We start from the raw sequence: 22285 nt of genomic DNA on the forward strand, positions 1-22285 counted from the left end.
CTGAATAGCGCTCTCTGTTTCTTGTACGAGTCGCAAATATTGGGATAATAACTTGATTAATTTGATTCTAGAATCACTCTATTAAAACGGTTCTCTCAGTTTATGAAAAAGCATTTAATAATAACAACAAGGTTAGAGTAAACATACCAATAGCAATGCACTTTTTTTCGTTTTCTGATACCGATGACACAAAATTTAAGCAATTTACGACCCATGTAACACCACATTACAAGGCATGTCACTAATCTCGTCGACAAAGGACACGGTACTGAAAGGTGCATGACTAAATCAACACTAAAACTACTAAATATCTTACTAAGTCTATATCACTAGTAGGGGACACTTCAATGCATGATTGCTAACAACTAGTCGTATTGTTTCACCAGTAAACAGTAGCAAACAATTTGCCCAGTACAGAAATCTAAATAGACGAGCTGCTTTCTCATTTATAACACCCTTTTTTAAAAATTCTGACTTAATCAACTGTATCTAAATCGAGTAATTTATCATTTGCGATTTAAGAATAAACTGACTTAAAGGTGCCTCATCAAGGAAACAGCTTTGATTTATTACAACACAATAACACCCTTAAATTATCACCCTTATCACCATTACACATTTTCTTCTAATACTTAATGCACTTCAAAGTGCTTGGTTCCTAGGCAATATTCAAAATGACACTGTCTAACGACGGTCGCTGGCCCACTTTCCTAATCTCTTTGCCGCGGCGTTCCTTAGAGGTCGTGCACTTGGTTCGGCATCTTCACCTCCGAGATCTTCAACCTTGGAGTATTTGGTCGTGTCATAAGATCCCATGTCGAGCAGGTGCAGATATGTCTAAAGGGGAAAGCAATAAAAGAGGATTTTCACGATCGTCACAATGTTCTCTAACTTCAAGTCAAGAAGAAAATTTTAATGACTACTTCAAAGCAAAGAAATGATCCTCGCTTTAAAGGCACAGAGTAATGCGTTTTCTTCAGCAGGTAGGTCGGTAGGTAGGAAGTTATGAATGTAGATGAGTAATTTGGCATTTTCAACTGATTTGATAACTTAAATTGGCCACCATAAAGAGTCTAAAAGCTGACGTTTCGAGCGTTAGAACTTTGCAATTCGCTCTGACGAAGGGCTAACGCTCGAAACGTCAGCTTTTAAACGCTCGTATCAAGAAAAGCGGATCAGCTTAGATTACAGCAGGCTTTGTTAAACGATTAACAATGACCGTATAGGGCTACTTTGGAACAATGGCGGAAACAGCTTTAGAATACATGCGGGATTTTTCAAAATTTCCGATTATCATACGAGCAGCAGATTTAAACTATCGGCAAAACTGATGATAAGACAAATCCTCCCCGTGGGGGTGATTCTAGTAGATTTTTTTTAGGATGCACATAGTCACGGTGGGGTAGATGGTGGGGCGCCTGTAGCTTTCGTATCTAAGGTAAAGAGATGTCACTGTTGTTTCCTTTATATTGCTTAAAACTGGCGAAAGATATATTCAATTAGAGACTCACTGTGCGATGCAAAGGTAATAAGAGCATGTGAAATGTGGTATTAACGTCCGAAGCCTAACACGCCGTTGAATCATATAGAAGACTATCGTCATTCTCTCGATTGTTTAATGTGCGTGTATTTAAATTTCGCGCAGCGTGAATAAGATTTTGCTCCTGGTGTACACAAAAAGGTTCATATTATCTCTATATCATATCTAGCGTGTGATTTAAACCTGGTAATAACGTCCGAAGCCTCGCGCGTCGTTAATTCGTGTAGTTTCATGGGTATCATTCTCTTTCCGTAATTCAATTCAACGAAAGGAGTTAAAAAAACAGTGGCGAGTGGAAAAAGTCGCACACACTCGTCAATTTCTCCCATTTGACTCGACTGTTCAATCCGAGTTTATTTAAATTTCGCGCTTCGTAAGTACGAAAAACTGATTAATCTCCTCCCACAATTTTTTTGTGATTATACAAGCTGACATCTAATAGATACCTATTCATCCTTTTGTGTAGTAGAAGGAGGTGATATTTTTTTCGCATAGTCATTTTCTGCTGTTTTTTTTTTTTTTTGCCCAACAGGTTACGTGCACTCAATCACGTCACTGACGCTGTCAGACTCATCTACCAAATTTTAGGGCAATCAAATTTCGCGCTACGAAAGTTATCCTATTTTCTTTATATGCATAAAGCACTGCGCAATCGCCTCCCATAATTTGATTTCGCGCTCTAAACCGCCTCCTAAAAGAAACTCAATTGAAATCCTATCGTGACAGTCTAACGTTGAGGGGCTTTGAAAACACCAGAAAAAAATTAAAAACAGGTAATTAAGTGTTAACAACTGAGTTGAAAGTATAAATTGGCCACCGTAAAGAGTAAAAAAGCTGACGTTTCGAGTGTTAGCCCTTCGTCAATCGCTTTACGGTGGCCAATTTACGTTTTCAACTCAGTTGTTAACACTAAATTACCTGCTATACTCTCCCACCGACGCAGCACCACAGTTTCTTAAGAAACTTACTCCCTCCATTTATTTAAAATTTATAAAGGCGCGCTCTGAGCATTGATTAACAATATTAAGTTTAGAACTCTTTTCACATCTTCTTAAAACGATGAAAAAAAATCACACCTTCGTTGGATGCCACGCGCGAGGTAAAAGACAAAAGGAACAAATAAAAAGTGATAACAAACGCGCTCTGCGAAAACCTCGAAAAACTTGCTTTTAGCAGTATTTCATTCTAAAAACAGTTCAAGAATTCATTTTTTTACAGTTTTTAGAAAAGTCTTTTACGAGCAAGATCTGTTTTTTCCTTTTTTAAAGTAGAACGGTCACTCCAACTTCAAGCGGTCTCAAAGTACTTAAATGAATGGCAACAACAACGCCTTGTTCAACAAACATTTCTAGATAAAGGGGTAAGTTTCTAAAGAAACTGTGGTGCTGCGTCGGTGGGAGAGTATAGCAGGTAATTAATTGTTAACAACTGGGTTAAAAACGTAAATTAGCCACCGTAAAGGGTAAAAAAGCTGACTTTTCGAGCGTTAGCCCTTCGTCAGAGCGATTAGTAATCGCTAGTAATCGATTAGTAATAGTAAACGTCAGCTTTTTTACCCTTTACGGTGGCTAATTTACGTTTTCAACCCAGTTGTTAACACTAAACATTTCTAGAGTTTATTAAAGTTCACACAGCAACCAGGTTGACAGTCAGACATGGTTTGATGCGACTCTGGTTTACAGATTTAATGAATGTAACAGAAGAAGTTACGATTCATAGACCCAACGTGTCGACACTCCTGTCTGGTGCCTTCATCAGGGGTGATCTAAACGCTGCAACAAGAGATCCTTTCATATGATCACTAATTAGCTGCCTTTTTTCTGACGAGGTGTAAATAGGCGTCAGGAAGCAAGCCGCCATCGTCACTATTTAAAGGAGCGTGGGCGGAGTTAATTTGCCAAGCCTCCAAACAAAGACGCTGGTGGTAACGCCGATTAGTGGTGATAATTTTGGAATTATCCCACCCAATTGTATGGTTGGTTAGGCATGTGTGCTCCGATAAAGCTGAATTTTCCTTTTTGCAAAAGAAAACCGCTCTTTGATGCTCTTTCAGACGTGTACCAAATTGACGTTTGCTCTGTCCGATGTATTTGTTGTCACAGTCATTGCAAGGAATAGAATAAATAGCGTCAGTACGTTGTTCTTTCGTGACAGGATCCTTAGGTTTGGCGAAAATATACCTCAAAGTCTGAAAAGGTTTTTGAGCAACTTTAACGTTGTGGCTATTCAAAATTCTCTTGATGGGTTCCGTGACACCCTGAATGTAAGGAATAACAGCAAAACCAGTCGCTGGTTCGCTTCATCAACTATGGTTTGGTTACATTAACATAAGATAAGGGCAGCCTTGAATTAGGAATATGGTTGAATAAGCATTGTGACAATCCTATAAAAGACCTAACAGAAGAACAGATGAATAGTTCACGTTTATCTTGGCTAAAGAAATGTTCTCAAAGTTTAAGTTTACGTCCGTGTCCAGCGCGTTTACAACGCGCTTACCACTTATTAAAGTGTACGAAGCTGAATCAGGAGACTGAGAGGCGAAAATAAGTTTTTGAAACATCAGAACAACTCGTTGGTCGTCCAGCTAAATGACGCCCTTTCCCAAGTACGCACAAAGGCATCGTTTAATGCCTCGCAAAAGCGATTCTTCGAGTTGACAAAGGCAGCCACAAACAACAAAAAGAGGAGGATAAAAAACCTTGTGGTGCAATTGCTAAAAGGACTCCATGAGTTTGTTCCCATCGAGGTATGTTCGTTTTTACCTTATTTCATATTCTTTGTTGCTACACCGTTAGAGTTACCGATTGATTTTATTTCAATTATTAATACGGTTACCTCCGCAAATAATTACTAAGCCACTGTTTCATCTCGCTCGCATTCCCCCAGGTGGCGGAGTGCCACTCTACAAAAATTTGTTTTCGCTTGAATATACATATTTCGACGAATTTTGGACTTACACTCGTACTAAAATTATCGAAAACGTTTAGAGTAGAGACAGTTGAAAACCGATTATTTGAGACTTGAAACTGCAGTAGAGTGCTCACTGATGACAACGCATATCTGAAAATCTCAACTTCGTGTAGGATTGTTCATAGTTAACTTATAAGTAATTGATCTAAAATTCTCATTTGAGTGTATGGAATGAGTGCACAAGACAGTTTTTAACTTGTAAAATTCCCTCTCAATACTGTTTATTAACACATCCTTTGATCTGTTTCAGATCAAGTTAAACGTACGAGGAGAAGAAATTGTTATTCCCCTTGGTAATGTTGAGGAAGAAATACACTATCCTCTGGTAGAGACTACGCAGCATGTTCTTGTGGCCTAGGACTCTGGCCTCATTTCTGACGACGTTTACCATGCATTGCGGATGTCTCTCTCAGAGGATGTCAGGGCCATGATACCGCCACTAAATTTTATAAAAGATGAAAGAAAAAGACAAAATCAAATTTTTGAAATTCATCATATATCATCACATATCATATATCTGAATTAAGTGGCTCTCTTTTTTTGACAATGAAAGGACCTTAATGACGAGAATCAGTTGAAATTTTAGCTTTTAGCAGAAATCAGTGATAGAATACAATTGACTGAGACAGACTTTGATCTGTTTATCTTGAACAAAACAAAACAGAAAAAGCATTTTGATAACATTTAATTGGTAATATCTTCGTTGTTTTGGCGAAAAAAGGAGATGGGGCACGTCGGAACATTGGTGAAATTTGAGAACAACTCCTACAAATTCCAGAAGTTAGAAAGGCTGTGTAGGCCAATGGGAACAAAATAAACCTTCGATTTTCTGCTGATGGCCGGAGAACGAGCAACAAGATTGGTACCGTTATGGCAGTACTCAGCCTCTTGGAGGAGGAAAGTTATGGCTGTGACCATCTGTATGCCATTGCTTTGTATAATGGTATGGTATTGAATCCAAAAATACAATTGTTTCTTTGTGTTTTTTTTTTTGATATAGTAATAGATCAGGATTTAAAATCTAAATGAACGTTTTAGTTAAAACTTATCCCTCTTTAAATCAATAGGATTTTAAAGTCATGCTTGATATTTACATGATAGCATCACTTTGCTCCAGTGAAATTTTGGTTTAAGTTTCCTAACGTTTGTAAATATTCACTTCTCTGAATGTTCACTGAAATCATTACATAATTAGTAATTTTAGGAAAAGAAGGCTATGAAGAAATCAAAATCTACCTGGGTGCAACATTTGAACAGGTAAATGAGCTCCAGATGAATGGTTTGACAATCGATGGAATTCACTACTCAGGGACATGGTAAGTTGATTTTTTGACGTTCACTGATAAGTTACACTCAAAAGTTTGTGAGGTTTTAAAGCCACATTCATCATGCACATAGGTAAATAGTTTAGGCCCTATGTTCATCCATCTTGCTACATTCAATTACTGAATTAACTTTTTTTAAGTTCATCATGTTATTTGATTTAATTGCTTTTTTTTTCCTTTCTTGGCAGATACTGTTGTTCTGATGTTGTTCTGGCAATGGTTTACGGAATTAACTCAGCTGCTGCAAAATACTTCTGTGTTTGGTGTTACTGCAGCAAGGCACAAATTGCTGACTTCACCAGTAAGTTGACTATAATAACCTGTCACTTTAAGACTTAAAGGTGGCCAATTTATGTTATCAACTCAGTTGAAAATACCAAATTACCCTGTTATACTCTCCCATCAACCTTTATTATGAATGTTGATGCTCAGTCAGTTTGGAAGGGAAGTAGCGGGAAGGGCGGAAGGAATGGTGATAGATGGGTTCGTTGGCATGGGACATCTTGGCGCGTTTTATCTTTAAGTGGGTTAAAACTTAAAAAAACATCAATAGGCTGGGGCAAATGGTAAGAAACGTAACAAAAAGCAAGAGCCGTCAAACGGAAAGCTCAAGGCACTGAAATTCCCGCAAGCGGCCCCAGCCGTAGTTAGAAGAAACCAATACAATCCTAAAGCACTTTCGTTAATCTGCTGAAATCAACTTTGAAAGGGCAAGGGTCTATGAAGTAGTTTTAGAGGAATAAATAATATTAGAGGCCTACAAGGACGTCAAGGACTTGTTCAAATCGTGCTACAAACCTCTTCACGAAGGTAGGTATCCATTCTTTTTCGAAGACTTTCAAAGGGAGGACGAAAGTCGGGGTCAAAATTCCAGCACCTTTTCATTATAGCATACCTGGAATAAGGGAATGATGTTCAATACCGGACTGTGGTTTATGCAATATGTGATAAAAAATCAACCGTTAAAGAAATCTTAAGACAGCCCTGGCCAAATAATGGCTAAAATGATAAGAAATGTCTGGTTGTAATAGCTGAAAATTAATCTTTTCAATATTCTTGAGTGAAAAGACAATTTTTGACTGAACAAACTGGTGACCAACGTTAACTTTGTTTCATTTAGCAGAGTTCAGTAACGAAAGAAGAAACCAGATTAGACAAGAGAATATGTTTTTCTACGGGGTTGGAGGGATTAGGTGATTTAAAATGGAACATGGCAACTTGAAAGGCAAGACTCACAGTTTATTATCAACATGATCGGGCTTTGGAAGTTTGTATCCATGTGTGACCCGTGCAACCACATTCCCTTCTGACCATCCTTCATATGGAATTCCTCCTGCGAAGAAATAAACAATGTGGCCGTGATACACCCGAATATTTCCTTTGAAAATGTTGAGATTTAAATCAGAGAGATCCACTTCTAGTGCTTGACCGTAGCATTCGAAACATAATGTTTACTAGCCTTATATTTTATGTAATTGATTACCACTTTTCTGCCAAGTAATTTGAAAGGTTTTTCGTCATTTAAAGTCGATCACAAAATGCTACTCGTCTTGAGTGATAGTCAGGGTAAGGAAAGTCCTGAAACAACGGTTCTCAGTTACAGAGAATGAAACTTCGACAAGCTGAGCAAAATTCATCATTGGCGTAAACTTTGGTGCAACAAGCTTTTCTGCTACAGCTCATCAAACTAACGTCTGCCAATTGGGTCCTAAAGGCATTGACATTGCTAATGAGTTTCGGAAACGATATCTACGGCATTTCCACACATGGGAAGTATAAATATTTGTTTGACTTACCAAGGGTAACTATCTCATATAGAACGATTCCGTAAGACCACCTGAAAAAATTTCAAAAAATTATTGCCGAGATATTCTTTATGTGAGCTTGTAAAGACAAAAACCAAAGAGATGGCCTGCTCAATGCAAAAATATACATCATACATACACGTCACTCAAGGTGGAAAGTTCAGCGAAATTTCCCAACAAAATCTCTGGTGCAGTCCATTTGATTGGCAAACAGCCCTGCAACGACAGGTTTGTTTAAAAATAAGTTTTGTAATACTGGCGAGTTAACAAAGGACATGCATATCAACGTGAGGTGGGTGGTGCACCTCTTCCGAGACTATGGAGTGTCAAAATTTAGCAAATGTCATAAATTTAAAAGAAAAAGTCAACTAACTCAGTTGTATTCTTTGGCATGGCAGAACGTGGAGCTATCCTCAGTTGGCAGTGAAGGTCAATTTGAAGCAGATTTAGAGCTAACCTTAGGAATCTGTTTGCAAGTGCCACCGGAAAAAAGATAAAACAAAGACGATCTTTTACCTTTTTGGCATTTCCATGACCATATTTGAAGTTTTGATATGCCATGCCAAAGTCGGTCACTTTGCACACATAGTTGTTATCAAGGAGGACGTTTCGAGCTGCCAGGTCACGATGGATTATCTACCAAAAGACAAAGATACAAAATGTAAACTTGCTAACAAATGCATGTCTTTTGTGAGATCTACCATGACCAGAGGGAAAATTATACAGACGTTTGCATGGGTTGTAAGAACTATTGTTCCTAGGGTGTTCATTACAGACCAAACATATACCGACAGAATCGCGACATTAGGTGACCCACTTACAATGCCAAAGGAACTCTTGAGAAATATTGAGAATATGAAACCTGCTTCCGAAAAAATTCATATAATGCAGATATATCTATATTCAAGCAACTCAAAAGATATAACAATCCCTATTAAGTATTTCTGCGGTAAAATTAAATGTAGAAGCATTTTGGTTACTTACCCCCCTTGATCCAAGGAATACCATACCAGCGGCGATTTGTTTGGCAAATAGCACAAGGTCATAGTTGTTCAAATTTTGAGCCCTTCCTTCTCCAAGATAATACCGATCATTAATTCCTCGGCATTTTCTCATGTAACCAAGCAGGTCACCACACGGCAAATGTTCCATGATAAGCATTGGATGAACTTAAAATAACGAAAAAAAGGAACGGATCAGTAAAAAAAAAAAGAAAAAACAACAAACAAACAAGGTAACATTCTCATACTCATTTGAAATGTTATTGCATATAATAAGAATGATGCCTTAGACTTAGTATGTACCTTGTCTTGTGACACAGCCAATGAACTTCACAATGTTTGGCTGATTACTTTCACCGAGAATTTTTCCCAGCTCGATCTCTCTCATCAAACATTTTCTTCCTTCCTCCCCTGCAGTGGCTACAATAAAAAGGATATTTTTTATAGCCGGGAAAAAATCCTTGTTGACAAATTTTCTCGTGCTTGAGAAGCGAAAACTTTGGGTGAGGATTTAGACCTCAAATCTTAAGAGGTCTTTGAAGCTCAGTTGGTGGAGCTCACAGCTGCAAAAATGGAACCTATCGGCGAGCGAATCCTTTCGAGGAATTCCTATTTTCTTTGCCTCACAATTGTGGCACATGTTTACCATCCTCCAATTTTTTATTGCTATTGATGCCTCTATTGTTTTATTGTTGCTGTTATTATAAAAAGTAACTTTGCATGAATCTCTTAGAGGGCTTTAGTCTACCTGAGATAAACGATCACTGGAAAGCACAAAGCAGGTCACCCTTGGCCAGAAAGTACCTATCTACGTGCTTTGAGAAAATATAGTTGAATGGATCTTACGTGTGAAGCATTTAGCGGCAACTGTGCGATTTCCAGGTCTCCCATTTGGAGGAATAAGGAGAGCTCTCCACACTGCTCCAAATGCCCCTCGCCCAATGACCTCTTGAAGCAGGACACGGTTCCCTTCAATCTCCCATTCATCCACTTCTACATTCACAAGCTCCATCTCAACTGCTTCCCCTTGATTAGGACTAAATTCTATGAAAATCATACAATTTCTAATGATAAATCAAAGTATACGTGATCAAGGAAAAAGAAGTTACGCAAACGTTTTGAGTTTCTTAATTATTTGCCTGGATTCTTCTATTTATGGAAGGATATAATCACTCTAGAGATGAAAAAAATAACATTTTCTTGTGCAGAAAAACTAAAGTTGTAGAACTACTCGTTGACATGACAGCAAGGTTTAAACCCCAACTTCAATTTTTTTTATAAAAAAAAAATTTCAATTTAATAAATAAAAGGCAAACTAACCGACTTCCAGAGCCATGGCAGCTGCTGTAGGTCCAAATGGCAAATCAAAGAAAGAAGAAAAGAAGGAAAAAAAGTTCTCCCTTAATTTGAATATTTGAGTAAATATTTTATGCGCTTTAATCAGTGGTTAATAGAAGATTATAAATCAGATAAATCGCAAGACAAAAAAGCAGTAGAAACATGCCAATAGTGCCTCAAAGGTATTCTTTTTCCTGCAAACCAAGGGTATTAATATTTATCTAATAATGACTTGAGGAGAACAATTGAAATACGAAGTGAAGTAAAAGTAAACATAAACTGGTCCTATGTTTTGCTTCTCACATGGCAATTCTCTGGAAAAACTACCCAAAACAAGATAAGAAGAACGAGCTTTACCTGTCCTTCGACGTTTCCAAAAATAGCAACACATGAGCAAAATGACAATGAGAGCAGCCATTGATCCAAAAATATAATACCACTCTAGGAATGGACTCACAGCTGTTGGTGTAAGTTAAACACATGGTTCTTAGCCAAATAAAAAAAGCAAGTGCATGTGATGATAAGGGAGAGATTGTTACCAAGTATTAACCAGACCCTCTGGATACTACTTTTCGCTAGAGCTTCGCTGGCTCATTAGAAATGGCTACTGTTTTATGGCAGAGATTCAAAGAAAGGTAAATCAGAACTATATGGAGAAGACCTGGCTAGAATGTTGTTTTGAATTGAGAAATGTTTTTGTTAAATGGATTTAGAGAAATTCCCTTCGCCAAATAGCAAACAAACAATGATGATGATACTTATTTGGGCATCTAACAGGCCAGGGGACCCAAATTACAGGCTTAGACCCAATATACAAACACGCATTTACACACTGAAAAAAAACAACAACAAAACAAAAACAAAAAGGCAACAAACAAACAGAAAACAGCAAATAGTATGCTTAAGGGTTAGGGCTAGTTTCAGGTTCCATTTAGTCGAATGATTTATAGCTGTTAAATTTCAGATTGTTTCTACAATAATGCCAGCTTACGGTTGACTTTTATCATCACAATGGAGCGGGCGACATTTCCAAGTCTGTTACGAGCTTCACAAGAATATTCACCACTGTCCTCTTCCACAACCTTTTCAACAACCAGATAACTTGTTGTCTCATCCAATTGCGTATCAATGACTGCCCTTTCTTTTATTGGGTCTCCATCTTTTCTCCAAGTGATATTTACTGTTGCTTCGTTGACGCTGCAAGTTAACCGAAGCTTATCACCTTGAATGAGCGTTGGGTATGGCTCTGGACTCACTTTGGCGGTGGGTTTTTCTGTGTTGAGGGAAAGAGGTAATGTATACATAACTTGGTTTTGGTAAAAAGAAAAAAAAAACTTCACTCAAGACACCTTAGTAAGGTAATTATCAGAGAATTTAGTGATCCCAAATCAACCCTACAATAGTACATGCGGGATAGAACGTGCCGATTTGAGTGAAATTTGCTTTAAAGGGGTTTCAAACGGGGGTTTGAAATACTTGTCCAACATATTTCTGAAGATTTGCCTAAGTGTCTCGGACCCGATCCAACCGAATTTCCAAGATGCTTCTTCGTAAACCGAGACCCAGCCCTTTGTGTTTTCTTGTAGACATATTGCCCCATGCAAATCTACAAATCACTGCATTAATCAAAATCTTTGAGATCAAAATGATCAGAGCGACAATAAAAAAATGTCACAAAGTGATTATATGGAAGAGTCATCATAAACAACTGATAAATGGTGCATGCGCAACGATTATCTTTCCCACAATTCGCTACGGTATTTTCCCAGGTACATCACACTCAAGTTTGTATCTGCACTCTTTGACTCAATTGTCCTGCAGAAATTCCAGGGGTATCAAGACTCCATCTCATTCTTAACAATCTGTCAGTTCTTTTTGGGGCAACCTTTAGCCACTAGCCACCATTTTCACCTCTTATTTTGCGAGGAAGGTATCTTTGATTATTATTGTTACATTGGCTCCATCACCATATTCACTTTAATTGCTATTAAAATTAAGATTATCATCATCCACTTCAGTATTAATATTATCATCATAATCATTATAATTATTGGACCTACCAAATACTTGAAGTGTTATGGAATAACTTATTCTATTTGCTTTGTTTTCTGCTGTACACTTGTACGTTCCTTCCATTTCCTTTGTTATTTTCTGCATTTCCAGAAATGATTCCAGAAATGAGTCTCCCTCATAATTGTTTTGATTAATACCAAATGGAAGTTTACCACCATTGAATGTCCAGGTCAGGTTTGGTGTTGGAACACCTGTGGCACGGCAAGTAAAGTTGACTGGGTCCCCATCAGTGACAGATTGGTTTATCGGAGACAATAGAATCTGAGGAGACACTGAAAATAAAAAGGTCACCACTGATCTTCAATCAAGCTTCACAAGTTACAACTGGACAACCACGGGTCATTTTGCAGTAATAAAATGTGAGACGATTTTTGAGTCTGCTAACTATATGCATTTTCTGAGGTTAGAGATATTACCGGATTACTATAACTGACAATAGATAGGGATATCTCATTTCAAAAGAAAAACTTTAGTCTATTTCAACATAACTAAGGTGAGCGTCCATTCCTTATCTAGATATTCATCTTACAGAGGTATCCGAATCGAAGACAAATTTATAAACAAAGGAATGAAAATAAAAATAAAGAATGTTGAAAAGTTATTTAGTTTTTTCTCCAGTAAAGCTGATTAAAACTACCGAGAGGGTGAAAACCTGTCAAGATGCCAAAGGTAGATAGAATTTGATTTACCAGTAACATCGATCCAGAAAGAGGTTTTGTCTTTTCCGAACGGATTTTTAGCAGCACATTCATAGAGACCTTCATCATCAAACGTCACACGCTTAATAACTAATGTGTTGTTGTTACCAAGAGATTTTCCATCCTTGGTCCAATTGACTGATACTGGAGGATAAGCCCTTTTAAAACAATCTGTTTCAAATGTGGAGTTCAGTGGGACTGAAAGATTCTTGAGTTCAGGATTTAAATGTGGTGGAACTACAAAAAAAAATTTAATATGAAAGTCACGATGAGATAATATTAACAGATACAGAGCAAATATCGTTATGGCAGATGTTTTGTTTTGGTTCCAACCCATTGCTCCAGCCAATGACTACCAAATAGCAGCCGCTTAATATAACTAACTAAGTAATTACAAGTTGGAAGCAAGCGCCACACTTCTCAGTTTACTAAAGACGGATTTGACTACACATTAAATTGGGAGAAAAATACTTCCTATTGAACTTGTGAATGATCGCAAACCACTAGCGATTCGTCGCTTATAAATCAAGCTCCGAAAAATCATTACAAACCCTTAACAGCGCTTAAACCCACAGCATTTAATCCAAAGTCAATCGGCAGAAACTAACACAACTGAATGATTTAAAATGCAATTTTAGACCTGAAAACTTACCTTTAACAGAAATATAGATATTTTCAGCGGAAATTCCTCCACGATTTTTTGCTTCACAAGTGTACAGACCTGTGTCTTCCTTTGTTATCTTATTAAAGGAGAGAGACATGTTGTGTCCTTTAAAAGAGTTATTCTTAAGCCAGGTTATCTGTGGCTGGGGCCAACCTTGAATGATTTTACAAGTCAAAGTTACAGTGTCTCCTTCTCTGATTAGATTGCTTGCTCCTGCAACATTAACCTGTGGTCGAACTTTGAATAAACAAGTAAAAAAATTAAAACAAATCGGCTTTGTTCTACACGCATAATATATATACCCTAGAAGGCAATTAACTTTTGGCACATAACTTTCACTATCATCAATCTACAAATTAGGCAATGCATTTTAATCAGACTAATTTTAATTACCGGGTGGAAGTCCTTTCTGACGGCTAAAAACAATAAATGATTGGAACACATAAAGTGACCTAACAGAAATGCCTGTCGGCAAAAAATAAAAGACCTTTAAAAAAAAAGCCAAAGATTGCTTTAACCTCAATAAATGAAATAAAAAACCTATCTTATCAGCATTATCTACATGCAACTGAACTACTTAAGTGACCAAATTCTTAAGATCAGCCATCGATAGTCGCCTATATCGTTTAGCGTCATCTTTAATACAATTTAGATTACATTTTTTATTATTCATACTTTAGTGTAGATATCTTAGTCGTCTAAGTTTTTGTATTAGTCTGTGTCCCTTTATTAGCATGGGCTTTTCCCAGGCTACATGGTTCGACACAGAAATAAACTTTTTATCGTTATTTTTATAATTATTTCGTGCTGGTATAATGACCCAACCAGTTCTGGGTTTTCTCAATAACTCACTCACCTATAACAGACACACTTATGTTTTTAGCTTTGTTTGTGGACCTTTTTGATCCTTTATTTTGTGTTATGGTACATCTGTATGTGCCACCGTCTTCAGGATGAACAAGATCAATGTGTAGACTGCCGCTAGGAATTTGAGCGAATCTTCTTCCATTAGGTACTAACTTTTCTCCTTGTTTCCCCCATGTTATCTGTGGAAGTGGTGTTCCTTCAGCACTACAGTTTATAATACCAGATGTGTAAGCAATAAGGCTCTGCTGGTCACGAGTGTTCTCAGTGAATCTTGCTGTTGGAATACATGACGAAAAAAACCACTGACCGAAGCTGCATTGAAGAAATGCTAACTACTCTGTATTGTGTGCTCCTATTGTGTGTGCCGGGCACATTTACTTTTATGTTAACCTATTCTACAATGAGGCAATTAAGGTCTTCTAAATGGGTTGAAAAGGATTTTCCTACCATTGATGTAGACCGTGTAATAATGAACATATTCCTCTATGAGGCATTCATATGTTCCTCCATCAGACAACTGCACATTTTCTATGACCAGTTTACCATCTTCTATGGTCTTGACCCTCTTGGAAGAAGAAGTGTTCCTTTGCACCTTTTGATCATTAATGACCCATCTCGCAAACTTGGTTTTGTTATGTATTGAGCAGTGAAGGGTTTCCTCGTCGCCGACATCAAAGTGAAGTTTCTCTTTTCCCCATACCTTTCTGTTCTCTGAAAGAAATATTTTCATGTCGCACAATAATCAGTTCATTCTATCTCGGTATTTGGTATTAGTTTCAAAACTATTGGTATCTTGATCTTTCATGTTTAACTGTAAACACGTGACTATTCACGAGGACCAGTTACCTTTAGGAATTTCCATCTCGGCGTTATTAATGCCTTACTTACTTGGTTGACACCGTGCTTGGGAACCTTTGCCATCTCCTTGACATTGACCGGGGACATTTAACTTTCCATCACTGCGAGTGCAAGATGCAAGTTCATCCTCTACTCCAGTGCAGGAAACATCCACCATTACAGAAGTAGTGTTTCCATCCTTTAGGTTGGAGTCAAAAAATTCAGCAAGAGCTTCTTCAAAGCCAAGTTGGCGACAAATAACTTGGGCATCATTGAGATCCCATCCATTGGTACAAATTTTTCCCCATTTCCCTTTGTAAAATACTTCCACTCTACCACCATACTCTACATTTGCACCACTCAAGCGAACGGGAACTTATAAAGTCACAAAATATTAAGCAATTAATGAAGGTAAGTTAACAGTGAATTAATAAAAGGATGAAATATGGATGAGGGAAGGAAGGAGACAGTAGGATTATGAAGAAATTTAAAAGTTCAAGGTGTTCATACAGGATCAGAAATCCAATTCGGTTGTACGGGTTCTTTGATGGGAAGCTGTTCAGGTATCATTTTTGGGCATTTTTTACGCCTTCAACGATTTAAACTAATTCTCGAAAACAACCTAATTGTCGATATATGTCATATTTTTTAAGAGGGCAGTCTTCGAGGAAACACTAGTACATAATCAATTACCAAAGCAAGAAGGGATGTTTTGGCGAGGTCTACCGCTCGAATTATGATCAAGTCTATAAGGGTACCTAGAATAGGATGTACAAAAGAGAAGATTGAAAGAGATCTGACAACAGATTCCAAAATGCATAATTGGTTAATACCTTTGCAGAGTTGCAGTTTGTTTGAGAAGCTTTCTTCACATTTAGTCAAAGTGGTGGTGCAGTTGAAATTGGTAGATGTCTCTGATACATTGCCACTGTCTTCAAACCATCTACCATAATCACTGTTGTTAGAGTATCCCATTGCCATGCATGTCAAATCTACTTCAACTTTATTCCACGTACTGGTGCAAAGCTTTTTCCAGCTGCTGTTTGTATGGATTTCCATTGTACCAAACGATGGGTTGCTCTCCGTTCTAAAGCGTAGTGGAAATACTGATGAAAGAAATAATGCAAAAGTATATGTATATCTTGAGAGGCCCTCTTAAAGATTCTACAAATTTTAATTATTTTGCTGATGATTGCCCCAAATATGTACTTAGTTTCAAATGTTTACCAATTCTAGGTGTGTTACAAACATAATCATCAGCCCCAAATTAAATGGTTAATTGATACTGCTCACATAAGACATCCCATACTATTTTATCAAGAAACTAAATATTTCAGTTGTGATTGACAAGAAATTTAGCGCTAAATGCCTATGGATGACAACAGTGAACACTTTAATGAGAATAATTACAATATAAATGATGATACTAAAGTAACATAAACATTTGCGATAATAATAATAGGGATTGTATGATAATAATAACGATAACGATGATGATCCTGATGATAGTAATGAGTGAGAAAATGATAATAGTAATGAAAATAACTTTATTCCAGCTGCGATGTAATGCTAATGCTAATTTTGGACAAGGTCAATTTATTAAGATGTAGATTAAACGACAAAGGCTTTTGACAGGACTTAACCTTTTTAATATGGGGTTCAACTATGATTAGACTACGGACCATTTATGATGTCTGTATTTCAATTAATGTTACCCTATGTAATTAAAACTCGGGCGCACTGATTTTACAATCTGTATGTTACCTTCGTGGCAGCTGGACATTTTGTTACATTCCCTTACAAGTACTCTGCTCCCATTACAATGTTCCCCGCCGTATGCTGGTTCTGGATTGGAACATTCTCTAAACTTTATCTGTATGCCACTGACTGTTTTGGTGCAGATACTCCAGGAACTCCACTCACTCCAACCACCATTGACTAACAATGTTTCAAGAAAAAGCCGTTAAGAAACAACTTTAAAACTCATCCTTGTAATCCACCCCCACTCGTTACATTGCAGCTCTCCCATGCTCCTCAGGATGACAAGCCACCATCAACTATCATTGTATCAGAGGTTAACATGGTTAACAAGTTAAATATGTTATAAAATGAAGAACCGCCTGCAGATATTGCAAATTGCATGCATATATATTGCTAATTCATTCAACATTTTGACCGTTTCAAATAAGAATAACGAATAAAAGAAACTTTACAGAATCTTAACACCAGCATATGGTAGAAACCTTACAGCTTCTAAACTTGATATCTGCATTGATATTGCAAATTGCATGCGTATATAATGCTGATTTATTCAACCTTTTGAGCAAAGAAGATGAAGATAAGGCAGAACTTTGCCACATCTAAATAGCAGCGTATGGTAAAAACCTTGCATCTACTAAACATTGATATCTAAAAATCTACGTAAACGAAATTATAGGTGCATGGAGCACCTGGAACCAGCAAAATTAATAATCAAAATGATAAAAGATTGTTGGTTTAACACCGAATACACACTCTCACCTGGACAATGATTTGTGTTGCAAGACTGGCTTATGCTACTAAGTCCATGGCACAACCTTCCGCCCCACCGTGGTGGAGGATTTGTACATCTGCGCACTCGGCTTTGCGATCCACCACCACAAGTTAGGCTGCACCTCTCCCATGACTCCCAGGATGACCAGCCACCATGAACTATATTTATTTCAAAACTTTAACTGTTTGACAAGTTAAAGTGACTCTAAATAGAAGAACTGCCTGCCAACATTGCAAATTGCATGCACAAAACATTGCCCGCTCATTCAAGTTTTTTGACTATATCAAATTAAAATAACTCAAAGAATTCATGAGTTATAACCATTGTAACTTCTGGCTGGTATTTTCCAAGCTCACTTGCGTGCTATGGAGAATACGCATAAGGATGTTAGGGTGTAAGAGGTGAAAGAATGATGATTGTGATGCATGTAAAGACAATTTAAGCCTTTCTGTTTTTAGAGGACTTAAATATTAATAATAAATATAATGTGATATAGTGTGAAGAAAAGGAATTTTTCTTATATCAATAATGATAGTATTTTAAAATCACTAATGATCCGTCCCTTCTGATCTGCTCTCACGGACATGATAACTTTATAGGATTGGTGAATTATAAGGATGTTATCAGAGATTTATGGATACTGCATATAAAAGTTCTTATTGCACCATATCCTCATGAAAGGGAACGAGCCAAGCTCTCATTAATCATCATGTAATGTATCAAGACGCTTGCCACCTGATTCGTTCCACAAAATTTACATGAAAAGTAAAAGGATAGTATTAATTGTTAAAGGAAAGCAATCATCTAAATAGTTAATTTTATTCATTCTCAAAATAAAGTGTTCGCAGAATCCTTGATAAAAAACTCAATAAAAGTAAGGAAATTCATTTGAAAAACAACCTTTTGAAAGTAAATGAATTCACCATGCTCCGAGATGCTCATAAAATATCATGTCGATAATTAATGTAAATCATCAGAATAGCCGGGCTGGTATTTTGAACTAATTCTGTTCTTTCAGGTAGCATTAACATGAAAGGAAATCAGGTTATTTTTGTATCATTTAAGTTGTCTTTTTCGTGTGTTTTTCACAAAATCCACACGAAAAGTAAAAGGATAGTATTCATTGAGAAAAGAAAGTTATTATCTGAGGGATAAATTTAATTCATTCTCATATTGTAGAGTTAGCAGAATCCTTGATAGAGGAGATTCAATTAAAAAAAACTAACAACCTTTTAAAAGTAAAATGAATTCACTATTCTCTGGGATGCTCATTAAATATCATGTCAACAATAAATATCAATCATCAAAACAGCCAGGCTGATATTTTAAGCCGACTTCATTCCAGTAATAGAGCATTAATATGAAAGCAGGGTTAGGTTCTTTTGCTAAGATTAAAGTTGTCACTTTCGCGCACCAAAGAATATATCGAGGACTTAAATGATAATAATAAACATAATGTGATATAATGTAAAGAAAAGGTCATTTTCTTATATCAATAATGATAGCATTTTGAAGTCACTGGGGATCCATGCCATCTGATTTGCTCTCATGCGCGTGATGAACATCATAAGATGGATTAGTTATGATGATGTGATTAGAACTTAACCAACACCGCATATTACGGAAGTTACTGCACCATATCCTTATGAAAGGAACAAGTCACATTCTCATTAACCATTAAGCATGAAGATACTTACGAGCTGATTCGTTCCATAAAATCCACATGAAAAGTAAAGAGATAGTATTATTTGTTAAAAGAAAGTATTCATCTGAACAGGTAATTTTATTCATTCTGATATTCAAGAGTTAGCAGAATCCTTGATACAGAACTTAAATGATAATAATAAATATAACGTGAAGAAGTCAATTTTCTTATATTAATAATGGTATTATTTTGAAATCACTGATGATCTGTCCCTTTTGGTGGGCTCTCATGGGCGTGGTAAGTTTATAGGATTGATAAATTATGAGGATGTCTTAAGAATTGATCGATACCGCATATAACGGTACTTATTTCTCCATATCCTCATCAAAAAGAACAAGCCAAGTTCTCGTTAGCCATTTCGTAAAGTATGAAGATACTGGAAAGGAAAGGAAATCGGGCTCTTTTTTTATGATTAAACTGGTCACTTTCTCGCACCAAAGAATATATCATGGACTTAAATGATAATAATAAATATAACGTGATATTATGTGAAGAAAGCTCATTTTTATTATATCGACAAGGATAGTATTTTAAAATCTCTGGCGATCCGTGTTATCTGATTGGCTCTCATGGACACAATGAACATCATAAGATGGATTAATTATGGGGATGTCATTAGAACTTAATCAATAATGCATATTACGGTAGTTACTGCACCATATCCTCATGAAAAGGAACAAGTCACATTCTCATTAACCATTAAGCATGAAGATACTTACGAGCTGATTCGTTCCGCAACATTCACATGAAAAGTAAAGAGATAGTATTATTTGTTAAAAGAAAGTATTCGTCTGAACAGTTAATTTCATTCATTCCGATATTCAAGAGTTAGCAGAATCCTTGATACAGGCCTTAAATGATAATAATAAATATAACGTGAAGAAAAGTCAATTTTCTAATATTAATAATGGTATTATTTTGAAATCACTGATGATCTGTCCTTTTTGTTGGGCTCTCATGGGCGTGGTGAGTTTATAGGATTGATAAATTAAAAGGACGTCTTTAGACTTGATCGATACACCATATAACGATACTTATATCCTCATCAAAAAGAACAAGCCAAGTTCTCGTTAACCATTTTGTAAAGTATGAAGATACTGGAAAGGAAAGGAAATCAGTCTCTTTTTGTATGATTACAGTGGTCACATTCTCGCGCCAAAGAATATATCGTGGACTTAAATGATAATAATAAATATAACGTGATATTATGTGAAGAAAGCTCATTTTTATTATATCGACAAGGATAGTATTTTAAAATCTCTGGTGATCCATGTTATCTGATTGGCTCTTATGCGCGTGATGAACATCATAAGATGGATTAATTATGGGGATGTCATTAGAAATTAATCAATAATGCATATTACGGTAGTTACTGCACCATATCCTCATGAAAAGGAACAAGTCACATCTCATTAACCATTAAGCATGAAGATACTTACGAGCTGATTCGTCCCACAACATCCACATGAAAAGTAAAGAGATAGTACTATTTGTTAAAAGAAAGTATTCATCTGAACAGGTAATTTTATTCATTCTGATATTCAAGAGTTAGCAGAATCCTTGATACAGAACTTAAATGATAATAATAAATATAATGTGAAAAAAATTCAATTTTCTTATATTAATAATGGTATTATTTTGAAATCACTGATGATCTGTCCTTTTTGGTGGGCTCTCATGGGCGTGGTAAGTTTATAGGATTGATAAATTATGAGGATGTCTTTAGAATTGATCGATACTGCATATAACGGTACTTATTTCTCCATATCCTCATCAAAAAGAACAAGCCAAGTTCTCGTTAGCCATTTCGTAAAGTATGAAGGTACTGGAAAGGAAAGGAAATCAGGCTCTTTTTGTATTATTAAAGTGGTCACTTTCTCGCACCAAAGAATATATCATGGACTTAAATGATAATAATAAATAAAACGTGATATTATGTGAAGAAAGCTCATTTTTATTATATCGACAAGGATAGTATTTTAAAATCTCTGGTGATCCATGCTATCTGATTGGCTCTCATGGACACGATGAACATCATAAGATGGATTAATTATGGGGATGTTATTAGAAATTAATCAATAATGCATATTACGGTAGTTACTGCACCATATCCTCATGAAAAGGAACAAGTCACATTCTCATTAACCATGAAGTATGAAGATACTTACGAACTGATTCGTTCCACAACATCCACATGAAAAGTAAAGAGATAGTATTATTTGTTAAAAGAAAGTATTCATCTGAACAGGTAATTTTATTCATTCTGATATTAAAGAGTTAGCAGAATCCTTGATACAGTACTTAAATGATAATAATAAATATAATGTGAAGAAAAGTCAATTTTCTTATATTAATAATGGTATTATTTTGAAATCACTGAAAATCTGTCCTTTTTGGTGGGTTCTCATGGGCGTGGTAAGTTTATAGGATTGATAAATTATGAGGATGTCTTTAGAATTGATCGATACTGCATATAACGGTACTTATTTCTCCATATCCTCATCAAAAAGAACAAGCCAAGTTCTCGTTAACCATTTCGTAAAGTATGAAGATACTGGAAAGGAAAGGAAATCAGGCTCTTTTTGTATTATTAAAGTGGTCACTTTCTCGCACCAAAGAATATATCATGGACTTAAATGATAATAATAAATATAACGTGATATTATGTGAAGAAAGCTCATTTTTATTATATCGACAAGGATAGTATTTTAAAATCTCTGGTGATCCATGTACAGAACTTAAATGATAATAATAAATATAATGTGAAGAAAAGTCATTTTTTATATTAGTAATGGTATTATTTTAAAATCACTGAAAATCTGTCCTTTTTGGTGGGCTCTCATGGGCGTGATAAGTTTATAGGATTGATCAATTATGAGGACGTCTTTAGACTTGATCGATACTGCATATACGGTAGTTATTGCACCAT

At 36.3% G+C, this 22285-nt stretch overlaps 1 protein-coding gene across 1 annotated transcript; it reads right to left on the bottom strand.

Moving 5' to 3' along the window:
* Positions 1-622: 622 nt before the first annotated feature.
* Positions 623-18603, bottom strand: LOC149037525 (fibroblast growth factor receptor 1-A-like). The gene is made up of 22 exons (XM_089186338.1): positions 18575-18603; positions 17639-17826; positions 16883-17056; positions 15952-16224; positions 15170-15493; positions 14729-14992; positions 14271-14555; positions 13403-13651; positions 12742-12987; positions 12040-12324; positions 10971-11252; positions 10337-10438; positions 9962-9985; positions 9488-9685; positions 8945-9061; positions 8625-8809; positions 8157-8276; positions 7780-7856; positions 7632-7672; positions 7072-7168; positions 6634-6730; positions 623-837 (listed from the first exon to the last, which is right to left on the bottom strand). Exons 1-22 carry the CDS (start codon positions 18601-18603, stop codon positions 685-687), a joined length of 3810 nt encoding a protein of 1269 aa, XP_089042464.1. The 3' UTR covers positions 623-684.
* Between the last annotated feature and the right edge of the window lie 3682 nt (positions 18604-22285).

Source organism: Pocillopora damicornis, chromosome 11 (genome assembly GCF_964200805.1).
Source record: "Pocillopora damicornis chromosome 11, jaPocDami1.2, whole genome shotgun sequence".
NCBI lineage: Eukaryota > Metazoa > Cnidaria > Anthozoa > Scleractinia > Pocilloporidae > Pocillopora > Pocillopora damicornis.

What these genes read in the sequence shown, in the direction of transcription:
- LOC149037525 (XM_089186338.1), bottom strand. Translation starts at nt 18,603, where the DNA reads ATGATATTTTATGAGCATCTCGGAGCATG. An exon ending in TTACACGGTCTACATCAATG is followed by an intron (nt 14,556 to 14,728) that starts GTAGGAAAATCC and finishes GTATTCCAACAG; the next exon opens with CAAGATTCACTGAGAACACT. An exon ending in CATAAGTGTGTCTGTTATAG is followed by an intron (nt 13,652 to 14,270) that starts GTGAGTGAGTTA and finishes GTTTATTCAAAG; the next exon opens with TTCGACCACAGGTTAATGTT.